A 13248-nucleotide genomic window follows, 5' to 3' on the forward strand; every position below is an offset into this window, starting at 1 on the left:
TGAGGCTCACTCACATTAGGGAGGGCAATATGCTTTACTCAGTGTACCATTCAAATGTTAATCTCAGCCAGAAACACCCTCACACATCCAAATTGTTTGACCAAATATCTGGGCACCCTGTGGCCCAGTCAAGCTGACATGTAAAATTGACCATCACAGCTTGGCAAGTATTTTTTTAAACTGAATACCTGACATTATATGTGAAAAATTATTAAAACAATTAGAATCTTATCTTCCTCCAGGGAGGATTTACCTTTGTTTTTGCAATTATTCTTAGGGTAGGTCACTTTGATGCCATTGGGAATTGGGCTGAATCAAAGCTATCTTTGGAGGGGCTGGCCTATTTCCAGTTCATCGTTACTTCTAGGGTATAGTCCTTTAATAGTTTCCACTAAAAGCCTAGAGTGCCTTCTCTTTTATGGGCACATAATTCCCAGGTTTTTCCTTCAAGCTCACAAGATTTTTCAGAAACTCTCTTCAGCTTCTTGGCTTCTTAGCTACTGCTTGCAAATTAGCAAATAACAAAGAAAAGCTACTTCAGCACTCCTCTCTGAAGTTCCTTTTTCCCTAGCATTTTAGCCTTCAAATCTCCTCTGCCTCTGATGCCTTCAACGGGACTTTAAAAAATTTTCCCAACTTTTCTAATTGTTCTTGGCAAGGAGATTGCTCTCCAACAAGATAGCCTGCCATCTTCACCTCCTATCAACACCATTAGCAGCTGGTGCTGAGCTTTAAGTTCTTCCAGCTCTGCTATTGAGAAGTATGTCATTTCAAGTTTTTAATTATCTTTGTGAACTGTTTTCTTCCTCTGGAAAGTTTTAGAATATTCACTTTATTCTCAGTATTATATTTTATGATGATATTCCTTGGACTATTTATCCTTTTTAATCCAGAAACTGGCATACTTACACACTGAAAACTCTTGTATTTTTTTCTCTACTTGTTTTCTCATTATTTGTGTGTTATACTTTCAGAAAAGATTTTCTTGATTTTCTTTTCCATTATCCATTTCTTTCAATTTTTAGTTTTTTGCAATGAGAAATAGGGGATATTTTCCCTACTTTATCTTCCAATTCATCTAATTAAACTTTTGATTTTGGCATCTATGCAAATAGTTTCTAAGGAATTTCTTGTTCTTTTCTTCCTTTTTGTAATATCCTTTTTATTTTTACTTCATGGGTCTCTCTTTCCCTCTCTCTCAGGAAAACATTTTTTAGAGTTTTTGGGCTCCTGCATTGTCTGTATTCATTCTGAATTCCTTTCTTCATGCTTTTAAAAAAAGTACTGATCTGTCTATTGTAAGTGAAGCTTTCCTCAAATGTCTAGTCCTTATTCATTATCCACTCATATTTAAGAATGAGGCACCAGGCTGGGCACGGTGGCTCTCACCTGTAATCCCAGCACTTTGGAAGGCCAAGGTGGGTGGATCACCTGAGGTCAGGAGTTCGAGACCAGCCTGACAAATATGGTGAAACCCCGTCTCTACTAAAAATACAAAAATTAGCTGGGCATGGTGGTGCACACTTGTAGTCCCAGCTACTTGGGAGGCTGAGACAGGAGACTTGCTTGAACCCGGGAGGCAGAGGAGGTTGCAGGGAGCCAAGACCGTGCCACTACACTCTAGCCTGGGTGACAGAGTGAGACTCCGTCTCAAAAAAAAAAAGAAAAAATGAGGCACCAAAACTATCAGGAGGTTTTGTATGGCAGTGGGTTTGGTCAGCTGGTCAGCTGTACTACAGGGTAATTTGGACAGGTATCCAACTTTTTTGGTGTGGTATTCTCCAGTGTACATATTTTTTCTGGAGCCATTAAGTCTCTTCAGAAAAACATTTTCAAACCACTTATCTAACACACAGCATCCTGAAGCAAACAGCTCAAGGAGCTGGAGTTTGCATGGGAGAATGTCTTAGCATATAGTATTTTGGCTTTCACTTATATTGTTTTTATGATGTTCCTTTTCCCCTGCCTTTTTCTGTGCCCTGTGTCTCCAGGTCAGGAGCCTCTTTCTTCTATTTCTACACAGAATAAACCTCCAGGCCATGATGGGGTTATGGAGAAGTTGCTTGAGGGTATTGGATGAGGCAAGTGTCCCAGGGGACTGGCTGCCTCTCAGCCAGCCTTTCATTCATCAAGTCTGCTCTGTGCCATGCACTGTTACTGGCACCTGTTATGGTCTTGGATCCATCTGTGAACAAAATAGGAAAAGAAACAAAAAACAAACTGCTTATGCAGAATTTACAGTTTACTAAGGAGAGATGGTAATAAGCATAAAAATGAGTAAATTAATATGTTCAAAGGTGATACTGCCTTGATATAAAGAGTGGAGCAAGATAAAGGGGATTGGAAGCACCATGGCTGGGGGATAGAGGGCAGTGGTGGACTGCAAGTGATTTTTAAAACTTTTTATTTGGAAATAATTTCAAACTTAGAGAAGAGTTGTAAGACTAAGAATAGTGCAACAACATGAGATACACTTTTACCAGATTTACCTGTTGTTAATATTTTACCTCATTTGCTTTATTTGCTCCCCTACACACACACACACACACACACACACAAACACAGACACACAATATTTCTTCTTGAACCGTTTGAGGATAAATTGAATATATTATTGCCCCTTATCCCTAAAGACCTCTTTAAGATGTTCTTAAGAATAAGAATATTCTCTTAATCAACCACAGTACGGTTATCAATGTCAGTAAATGTAATATTGATGTAATACTTTAATCTACCTTGCATATTCCCATTTTGTCATTTGGCCCACTAATGTCCTTGATAGCATTTTCCCCCTTCCACTATGGTCTGGAGAATCAGGTATTGCCTTGAATTTTCATGTTTCTTTATTCTCCTTTAGTATGAAACATCTCAAGCATATTCCTTTGTTTTTTCATAAAACTGACATTTTGAAGAATATAATTCCTTTTTAAAAAGAGATTATCCTGATTTTGTATTTGTCTCATGTTTCCTTTTGACTAGATTAAGGTTTTGCATTCTTAGCTGTAAAATAATACCTCATAGGTGATGCTATGTCCTTCTCAGAGTAGGTCACCTGCAGGCACATGACATCCAGCTGCTCATCATTGGTGATATTAATTTCAATCACCTAATTGAGATGTTATGCAGAATTTCTCCACTGCATGCTTTACTTTTTCTTTTCTTTTTTTTTTTTTTGTGGCGGGGGGAGTTGGAGTCTTGCTCTGTCACCCAGGCTGGAGTGCAGTAGCGTGATCTCAGCTCACTGCAAACTCCGCCTCCTGGGTTCAAGCAGTTCTCCTCCCTCAGCCTCCTGAGTAGCTGGGATTACAGGCACTTGCTGCCAGGCCCGGCTAATTTTTTTTTATTTTTTTAGTAGAGACGGGTTTTACCGTGTTGCCCAGGCTGGTTTCAAACTCCTGAGCTCAGACAATCTGCCTGCCTCAGCTTCTCAGAGTGCTAGGATTATAGGCATGAGCCACCGCATCCAGCCTGCATACTTTACTTTTTCTTAACAATGAATAAAGAGTCTATGGGGAGGCACTTTTTTTTCATGCCAATATCCTCCTCTTCAACGAAATTTTCTCCTAGATTCAACATCCATTATTTATCCTTGCCCGATGCAATCTTTACCAAGATTTTCTAACTGTAGTAATTTCTTCACATAAACCCATTAGAACTCAATATTCTTTTATAAGCAAGAACCTTCCTTCTTATGTATGTTTAATTTGTATGTATATATGTATTTATCAGCATGGACTTATGAATTTCGGATTTATTAAAGGTATATGATTCATTACTATATTGATTTTGGTGATAAAATTATTCCCTATTTGGCCACTGGGAGCCACTTAAGTCTGGCTCCTGTTGTAACTGCAATTTTAAGCAAGATGTTTATTAGGCATCATAGAAGTGACCTGCTGGAGGTAGAGTTAGCCACATGGCTATCTAGGGTACAAGGGTTCTAAACAGCAGAATAGTTATTACAAAGGCTTTAAGGCCATGAGTATGCCTGTTTGAGAAACAGCAAGGCCAGTGTGACTGGAGCAAAGTGACTAAGGTGTGAAGTAATAAGACAGGGAAACTTTCATTGCATTTGCCCTCCCCACACTCTTCTATATCCTGTGGTCCAGAAGAAACATTAAATACACCCTTATACCCACCAACAAACGAAGAAGTAAAACCTGCCATTAAGCCAACTTCTTGAATTTATTTTGTATATTGTAAAATCCAGATAGCTACATATAGATGTGTACTTTTTGAAAATGTATCCCGTCAGCCAGTGATAGTTGTATTTCCATGGAGATTATTCCAGTCGCCTGTATTTGAACAATTATACAGGATCTGACTGTAATTAGAAAAAGGAGATAGGGGCCAAGTCAACCTAGTACAAGTTTGGATTTCACATTTTAAATCATTGGTTAAATAAAAACAAAGTGAAGATGAAAATGTTTCTTTTGTTAAAAAAGATAAGAAAATATAAAATTGGAGCTTTTATTAATTTATACATGTCTCAGAGAAATAATAGTCACAGAGAAGTAGCAGACAGTGGCATGCACTTATTAGCTTCTCACATTATTATATTACACTGGAAACATGGGCTGTTACTGTACAGTGAAACTAGAGTTTAAGGTGGAGAACCAGATTGACCTGATGCATGTGAGTGTTTATGAGTTTCACATTGAAGGTGCCTGGTTTTTGTTGTTGCTGTTGTTGTTGTTGTTGTTGTCGTTGTTTTCTCTCCAAAGAATACAGCTTAGAATGAGTGAGGCAAGCTCAAATCATGTAGCTGTAACTGTCAACTTGGTGAATTTCTGAGTTATCAGAAAGTGAGACTCTGGGCATGATGAGGCCATAAGTCAGGGAATATCAGCAACCAACAGAAGCTGGAAGAAGCAAGGAATGGATTCTCCCCTAGAGCTTCTTGACACAGTGCAGCCAGGGCATCTTTATTTCAGCCCAGTGATACTGATTTGGCCTCCAAAACTGCCAGAGAGTAAATTTTTGTTATTTGAAGCCACCCATTTGTAGCAATTTGTTACAGCAGCTGCTGGAAACTACTACATTGCCATTGACACTTGATCGCTATTTCAGTACGAAGACCTGTGTATCTGTCTTGTTCAGTGATACTGATTTGGCCTCCAAAACTGCCAGAGTGTAAATTTTTGTTATTTGAAACCACCCATTTGTAGCAATTTGTTACAGCAGCTGCTGGAAACTAATACATTGCCATTGACACTTGATGGCTATTTCAGTACGAAGACCTGTGTATCCGTCTTGTTCAGTTTGGGGGAAACTTTCATGCATTATTTCTGTCATGTTCCCTTCCCTTCCTCCCTGTCTTTTCTTTCTAGAACTCATTTGATAGGACATTAGTTTTCCTGGATTGGGTGTCTGATTTTCTTTCCACCTGTTTATCTCTATGCTTTCAGTGGAATTTTTTTCCACTCAATCTTTTTCACTGATATTTTTAAATTGAAGTATAAATTTTTTTTTTAAATACTACTGTCTTGACCAGGCACAGTGGCTCGTCCCTGTAATCCTAGCACTTTGGGAAGCCAAAGTGGAAGAATTTCTTGAAGTCAGGAGTTCAAGACCAGCCTGGGCAACATAGTGAGACCCTGTCTCTACAAAAAATACAAAAATCAGCCTGGTGTGGTGGCACACACCTGTAGTTCCAGCTACTTAGGAGGCTGAGACAGGAGGATCACTTGAGCCCAGGAGGTTGAAGCTGCTGTGAGCTATTATCATTGCCACTGCACTCTAGCTTGGGCAACAGAGCAAGAACTTGTCTCTATAAAACTAAATAAATTTAAAAATAAAAAAAGAATACCACTTTGTTTACTGCGTGTTTCTTTTATATCCCACTCATCATTGATACAGTATTTTCTCTTAGCTCTAAGCAAATTACAATTTCGTCTGATTCTTCATTGTCTATTCCTCTGAGTTTTATATTTGTTGTGCTGTCTTTCATGTTAGAGGCTTTACCTAATATCTGTCAATCTGTTGTTTCTTTATATTAAGGAAGTTTTTTCCCCCTGAAATCAATGGATGAATGGGAATTATATTTTTAAGTTATTAGAATAAGTTAAAAATGTGTAAATAGAATAAATGCATTTGCAGGGCATTTACCCTCCTAAGACTGAGGGAGAGCATATGTGTGTATTGTGGCTTATTGTTACAACTATCTCCTAGATTCACTGAAGATAGAAGTTACGTTTGTTTCATAGTCTCCTCATTGGCTTGTAGTAATTTTTCAAAAGAAGGAAGGAAACATTTTTACCTTACAATAAAAGTCTGAAACCACATATTTTATGGTGATCTATAGGAGGACTAACTGGAACCAGTCACAGGGTACTGTCCCTAACAGAATGTGCATCTTTCATGCAGTAATTATATTTCACTAGTGGAAACTACATTCCAGGAAACCTTTACATAAAGGTTTTACAATGTTGAAAATAAAAGATATGCTTTTTACCTTTAAAAAGAAAGGTGGAACTTAATTGAGAATATTATAGAATTATTTCAAAATCAGACTGCTTTTAAAAAAACTTCAACTTTTATTTTAGACACCGGGGGTACATGTGCAGGTTTGTCAAATGGGAATATTGCATGATGCTGAGGTTTGCGGTACAGATCCTGTGACCCAGGTAGTGAGCATAGTACCCAATAGGTAGTTTTTCAATCCCCCCATCCTCAAGTGGTCCATAGTGTTTATTGTTCCCATATTTATGTCCATATGTGCTCAATGTTTAACTTCCTTTTGCAGGTGAGAACATGCGGCATTTGGTTTTCTGTTCCTGCGTTAATTTGCTTAGGATAATGGCCTCCAGCTCCATCCATGTTGCTGCAAAGGACATGATTTCATTCTTTTTTATGGCTGCATAGTAGTCCATGGAGTATATGTACCATATTTTCTTTATCCAGTCTACCACTGATGGGCATGTGAGTTGTTTCCATGCCTTTGTTATTGTGAATAGCACAACAATGAACATAAGTGCATGTGTCTTTTTGGTAGAATGACAAAGTTAGTCTTTGATTTAATGGTGACAAATGTGCTTAATTACTTAATGCAAACTTTGCTGTATGCATTTGAAAAGCATCAGTTAGTTCTATCAATTGGAAATATTAGCTGTACTTACTGAACAACTGTCTAGAGCCATTGAGTTAGGTGAATTTCTTGGTTACTGACTAACACAGAATATATGATCCTCAGTTTCATCATAGAGCATATTCAGATACCGTGGAGGCACTTTTGATGGACAAAGGCTATCAGCAATGCTATCCAGTCCCATTAGGGAAGTTAAGAGTCTCCCCAGAGTCTGTTGTCCTTTCTCTAAGCTCTGCAGAAGCTGAGACCTCAGAAGTTTAGTAAGGCAGCCCGGGCACAGTGGCTCACGCCTGCAATCCCAACACTTTGGGAGGCTGAGGCAGGTGGATCACCTGATGTCAGGAGTTCGAAACCAGCCTAGCCTATGTGGTGAAACCCCGTCTCTACTAAAAGTACAAAAATCAGCTGGGTGTGGTGGCATGTGCCTGCAATCCCAGCTACTAGGGAGGATGAGGTGGAAGAATTGCCTGAACCCAGGAGGTGGTGGTTGCAGTGAGCTGAGATTGCACCACGGCACTCCAGTTTGGGCGACAGAATGAGACTTTGTTTCAAAAAAAAAAAAAAAAGTTTAGTAAGGCAGACGTAAAAATCAGGAACTAAATTTCGGTTATTGCTGAGTCTGGGAGATACCATGGTACCACCAGGAGGGATGCTACCCTTATGAATCTGTTCTGTCTGGGAGTAAATGGGAGGAGGAAACCCCCTTCAGAGACCTGTGAGGAAGAAATAAACATCAGATATGTCTTCTTTCCTGAACTAAGCAGGACAGATCCTAACCTGTTCCGTTATCAAAGCTGATATGGGGACTTACACACTTCAGCCATTTGGGCCTAACCTTTTCTCTGTGAGTTAACTGCTTCTATTCCCAAGGTTTAGTCTCTATCTCATGGGGTCTTAGCTGCCCTTACTGATGGATTTGCTTCTTACCACATAAAATTGAACAAGAAAGCTGTACTCTTTGCCTTCCAGTTGACTTCCTAGATGCTGAGAGTGTCCTGGGGCAGCTTCTGTGGCAGAAATCCCTTGTGGCTGGGGCTGTGCTGTGTGCCCTATACATGCCTCTGGCTATGGGCCTTTGCATTGTATTATTCATCCTTGGCCTGAAACCCTGTCATGGATACCTTTGCCTCATCTTAGTACTGGTATAAAATGGCATTTTAGTGTATGGAACTGAAGTATACATGTTTCACAATATCTTTTAGTAAAGTTAAATAGGGAATAATTTTTTTTACTGGTTTCACTGAATAACCCTGTATTCTATCATCAGCACTTTGCTTGTGTACTCAGTGTTTGTCAAGAAAATTTCTTTCTGAGCTGCTTTTCAAAGGTTCCTTGACCCTTATAGAGAATAAATTTTGAGTGCCTATTTTGTATGTTTCTATTTTACTCTTCATTTCCCATGTCCTGATGCCTCTCTAAATATCACTCCCACTAGACTTTATGTTCTCTGAAGGCAGGGACTTTGTCTTGTCACCCCTGTGTCTCCAGCACTCAGCACAGCACCTGGCATACCGTAGGTACTCAGTATATCTTCATGAATGAACAAATGAACAAATGAATGAACAACCAGTAGATCTAAGGAATGGCTCCCCCTCCCAGTCATGCTAGGCCTGCGCCTTTAAATATTGGGGTTTTTAACTTAGAACAGTCCCAGTGCCATTGCCAAACATATTGGTGGGGTGTGTGTGTGCTTCCTGACCCATACATAGCACTCCAGCTCCAACTTTATGCCAAGTAGCAGTTTCTTGATCAGCAGAGCCATCCTATCACATTCTGTGTAGCTTTACCTCTAGGAACCATGAGAAAGGCCTGATATTGCCAAAGGCCATAGTAGTCATGTGAGAATTTTGTAGCTATAGACCTTAAGGTTTGCTATTCACTATTCACTGAATTCTGAGGCTACCTGGAGAACACTGTTTAATTCAAAATAACAGGTGCTTCCTAAGAGATAGTTGTACTGCAGAGCAGCAGGTAAAGAATAATTTGCAGTGAGCCTGTGAGCATCATTGTTTTCTGAATGAGCTCTCAGTGATTCTGAATCAGAAGAGCCCAAAACGAAGTGGTTTCCACAAGATTTCAAGCTGAGGAGAACAGCATTTTGCATCCAAAATAAAATAAGTGCAGAGAATATAAAATGATAAAAGCTTGAGAAGAATGGGCTGTAGGAAGATATTGAAGCTAAGTTTCAGGTGTTTGTGCAGTTATAAGTTATGTAAAGACCTCTGCAAATATGCAAACATTCCTTATTATTAACAACCGTGACATGAAGATTAAAAGTATTAAATGGCTTTTTTTTTCACATTCAGGTAATTAAAGTGTAGAAAAATCTCTGCCCCAGAGGTCTGAATATAATTCACATGAATGGAAAATGGCAAAAGTGGTTAGTTTCTTGAGTACCATCTTAACTGAAACATACTAAAATGGCATAATTTTGTTTCAGTAATCAGTAGTTGAAAGATCTCATGCTTTACTTCTTAGGATATGGATTTAATTATTTCTGGAGCTAAATGATTTGAGACACTTGTAAAGATTAGCCCATATCTAACAATAATAGTAGTAATTGGTTCAACCATAAGAAAATTGCCTCCAAACAATAACAATTACAAATAACTTATTTTGTACGTAAATATATAGTATATATAAAGGTTAATGGCATGGATTCAGAAGTCATCCTGCTTTAATTCATATCTCTGTCACTTTGTGGCTGAACCTCAGTTTTCTCTTCAGTGGAATGAGGGAACTTCATAAGGTTTTTATGTGTATTAAATGAAACAATATATATAAAGTGCGTAAGTATAGTGCCTAGAAAATAGTAAGCTATCACTACTACTGTTAATCCAAGTACTTCCCTGCGAGGCATATTCTTATCTTTCTGACATATGAAGTTTTTAAGACAGAGTAGAAAATCTCAAAAAGCAAGCTCTTGATTAAAATATAATGGCATTTGCAGTTTATAAACTGCATACTTAGTAAATAAGCTTACTAGGCTTGTGTTTCCAGTGTGATCCTAAGGAGAAGAACACATGGCCTTATGGGAAGAGGAGATAAACTAAACTAGGATTACTTGTAGACCTATGTTTTGACAGCTAGCAAGTTTATCTTTGAAGGCTGTCTGGTTGACATTGCATGTTGGCTAAGACATGCCTTACAAATGTTGCAGTCACATAAAAAGAGAAACTGTGTGCTATTTTTTTGTTTGTTTTCTGCTTGTACGGCGGAGAAGCACCCTGCCACAAATACACTGGGTGGGTTAAACTAATAAACAAATAGGCAGGGTGGCAGTGATAATGTTCTTTTGAAGATGTTGAAGTACTATTTGTCGCAGCTTCACTTAGTCATAACACATAGGCACCATTGCTGCTCTCCCAGAAAAATGGATGCATCTGTAATAAGCTATATAAACAGGTGAAGTCTTTTAAGGATTTTGAAGATTTACTGTTTTTTTAAAGCCTATTTAATGAAACAGGTTGTGCACAATCCACACCTAAGCACCATACTTCTTACCTTGTAGCCATACCTCAAATTGTTTCTTAGCTCCTTTTCTGAAAAATGATTACAACAATAATAATAAATTCAAGAAAAATAAGCATCAAAATACTTTCCTCTAACCCCTGCAAATGTATCCAGTATAAAAAGTCCCAGTGTGCATATTTACCTTCCTGTACTGTTCAAGAAAACACGGTTGTGCTTCATTATCAAAAGTTCATTCTGGTAGATAACAGAAGAGAATGTGAAATATGCGAAAATGTTTTCTTAGGATAGAATGAATTGGCTAACATGGGAGTTCTTTTTTTAATGAGATAGTAACATAAGAAAATGTTTGGTCATGTACACAGATTTGGAAACCTTCACCACACAGCTGTGTTATCAAATTAAGCATACTTCCTTGACTTAGGTGATTTTTTTTTTTACCAATATGAAGAATGAAAAATTTTTATTACTGTGATTTATCAAATTTGGACTATAAATTTCATTGAAATTATTATTACAATATCTAGGAAAAGTTTCACCCAGCAGGTAATAATTGTTGTTCTCCAAAGGCAAGAGAAGAAAACCAGTCTCATCAACTAAGTATTAGTTGTGATAAGATCTTTGGTCTTCTTATATTTTTACAAGGCAATGATGCATTCAATGTACATATTAGAACTTTCTTATTGTTTTGGTCCATTCCCATTATTTCAGAGTGCATTTTAATTCTCAATTTGTTATTGATATAGATCAATCAAATATAACCCTGTGGTTGCTTATATATTTTTAGAGTTTCCCTTACATGCAGTTTTGCTTAACATGGGTCACAGTAAAGGATCGTTTATAAAAGTAATGGATTGTTTCCTGTTTCTGCCAGCTGATTTGATCAATCTGAAGTTCCTTATGTACTATGGGTTACATAACCAGTCTGGAATCTGTGTGGTACATTCTTCTAGTTTGGTATTAACTGAATTAACCATTTATATTCTTTAAATCATTGAGGACATTTTAGTAAACACTTGAACTGCTCTCTTCTTCAAGTACTCTGCTCCAGCAATACTGTTCACCTGGCTCTTACTCAAACACACCACTTTAGCTTTCTATGGCCTCTGCACATGCTCTTCTGTCTCCCCACAAAATTTATTTTTCCAAGCATCTCTTAGCTCACCCCCTAACTGCCTTTGCACAAATGTCACCTTTCATCAAAGCCTTTCCTAAACACCCTATTTAAAACTATCCCACCACCCCTAGCAATTTCTAGTCCTCTTTTATTATTTTATCTGCCCCGTCATAGGACTTGTGACTTACTACCATTATACATATTTGATTCAATTATTATTTATTGCTTAAATTGTTATGATCATTTATTATAAATCATTTATTATGGCTAATTAACATACATATTATGCTCAGTCATTTACTTGGTTAGTTATTAGCCTCAATTATATCTTATTTTTTAATATATATTTTTATTTGACAAATAGAAAGTATATAGATTGGTACAATATGATGTTTGGAAATAAGCATATATTGTGGAATGACTAAATCAAGCTAAGTAACTTATGCGGTACCTTACATGCTTATCTTTTGTTGTGGTAAGAACACTTGAAATCTATTCTACTGTCTTAGCAATTTAAAAATGGGCAAACGACTTGAATAGACATTTCTTCAAAAAAAAATGCAAATGACCAACAGGTATATGAAAAGGTGCTCAACATCACTAATTATCAGAGAAATGCAAATCAAAACCACAATGATATATCACCTAACACCTGTTAAGATGTCTATTAGAAAAACAAAATGTAACAAGTGTTGATAAGGATATGGAGAAATAGAAATCTTTGTGTGCCTTGTACATGGTTGCAAGAGCATTGGTAGAACTACTTTGGAAAACTCTTTGTAATTATCTACTAAAGATGAATATATGCCTACTATATGACCCAGTATTTCTACTTTGAAGTGATACAGCCAACAGAAATGCATGCATATATGCACCAAAAGACATATACAGAAATGTTATTAGGACTTCTGGTTTCCAGTTCCACATGTAGGGAGCTTAGAAGTTGCCACTCCAACCCTAACAAGTAAAAAGCTAAGCAAACTGAGAAATCAATTCTTACTGGACCCAGGATAGGGGAGGACACAGGGAAAACCACTGTCCCCAAAAGACTAGAGAGACAGACTGGCAAATACCGAGAGCCACAAGTTACTAGAGCATGCAGTCACAAACAGAAACCCCCACAGGAAGCAGTGCCATGGTAGAAAAACCTGAGCTGTAATTGATGAATTATAGGAGGTTCAGTATGAGCAACTCTGAAAGTTTAAAACTCCAGGAGGACCCACTCATGGGGAAACACCACTATTTTGTTAGACTTACCTACATGAGCTCAATTAGATTCTCCAAGTAAATATTGCAGAAAAATCCCTATGTGCTTCTGGCAGGGGGAGGGTGAAATGAACTATTTTGAAATATGCCAGAGCACTGTGCTCTTCTTAACAAGGTCTGCCCCCAGGAGAAATTAGTTAGCTAAATGCTAACCTGCTGGGGTATTATTAGAGCCTGACCCAAGGGAAGGGAAATACCTAACTCTTGTCAGCTCTAACCTTCTGCATCAGAGAAGGGAAATACTAAACTCCAGACAACTCTAGCCATCCTGTCCTACCAAAGAGGGGAGAAGAATACTGAGGAAACA

The 13248-nt window shown here is 37.9% G+C and overlaps 1 protein-coding gene across 12 annotated transcripts in view; it reads left to right on the forward strand.

The window, feature by feature from the left end:
• LDAH (lipid droplet associated hydrolase) overlaps positions 1-13248 on the forward strand; it is a 139056-nt gene that overhangs the window by 65500 nt on the left and 60308 nt on the right. Inside the window, exon 5 of one of the 12 annotated variants that reach the window (XM_063789246.1) lies at positions 6746-8452. The exons of the other annotated variants lie outside the window; for them this stretch is intronic. Within the exon in view, the coding sequence (XP_063645316.1) occupies positions 6746-6799 (54 nt within the window). The 3' untranslated portion in view covers positions 6800-8452. Of the gene's footprint in view, positions 1-6745; positions 8453-13248 lie in introns of those variants that run through there. 12 annotated transcript variants of the gene reach the window in all.

The sequence above is a fragment of the Pan troglodytes genome, chromosome 12 (assembly GCF_028858775.2).
Source record: "Pan troglodytes isolate AG18354 chromosome 12, NHGRI_mPanTro3-v2.0_pri, whole genome shotgun sequence".
NCBI lineage: Eukaryota > Metazoa > Chordata > Mammalia > Primates > Hominidae > Pan > Pan troglodytes.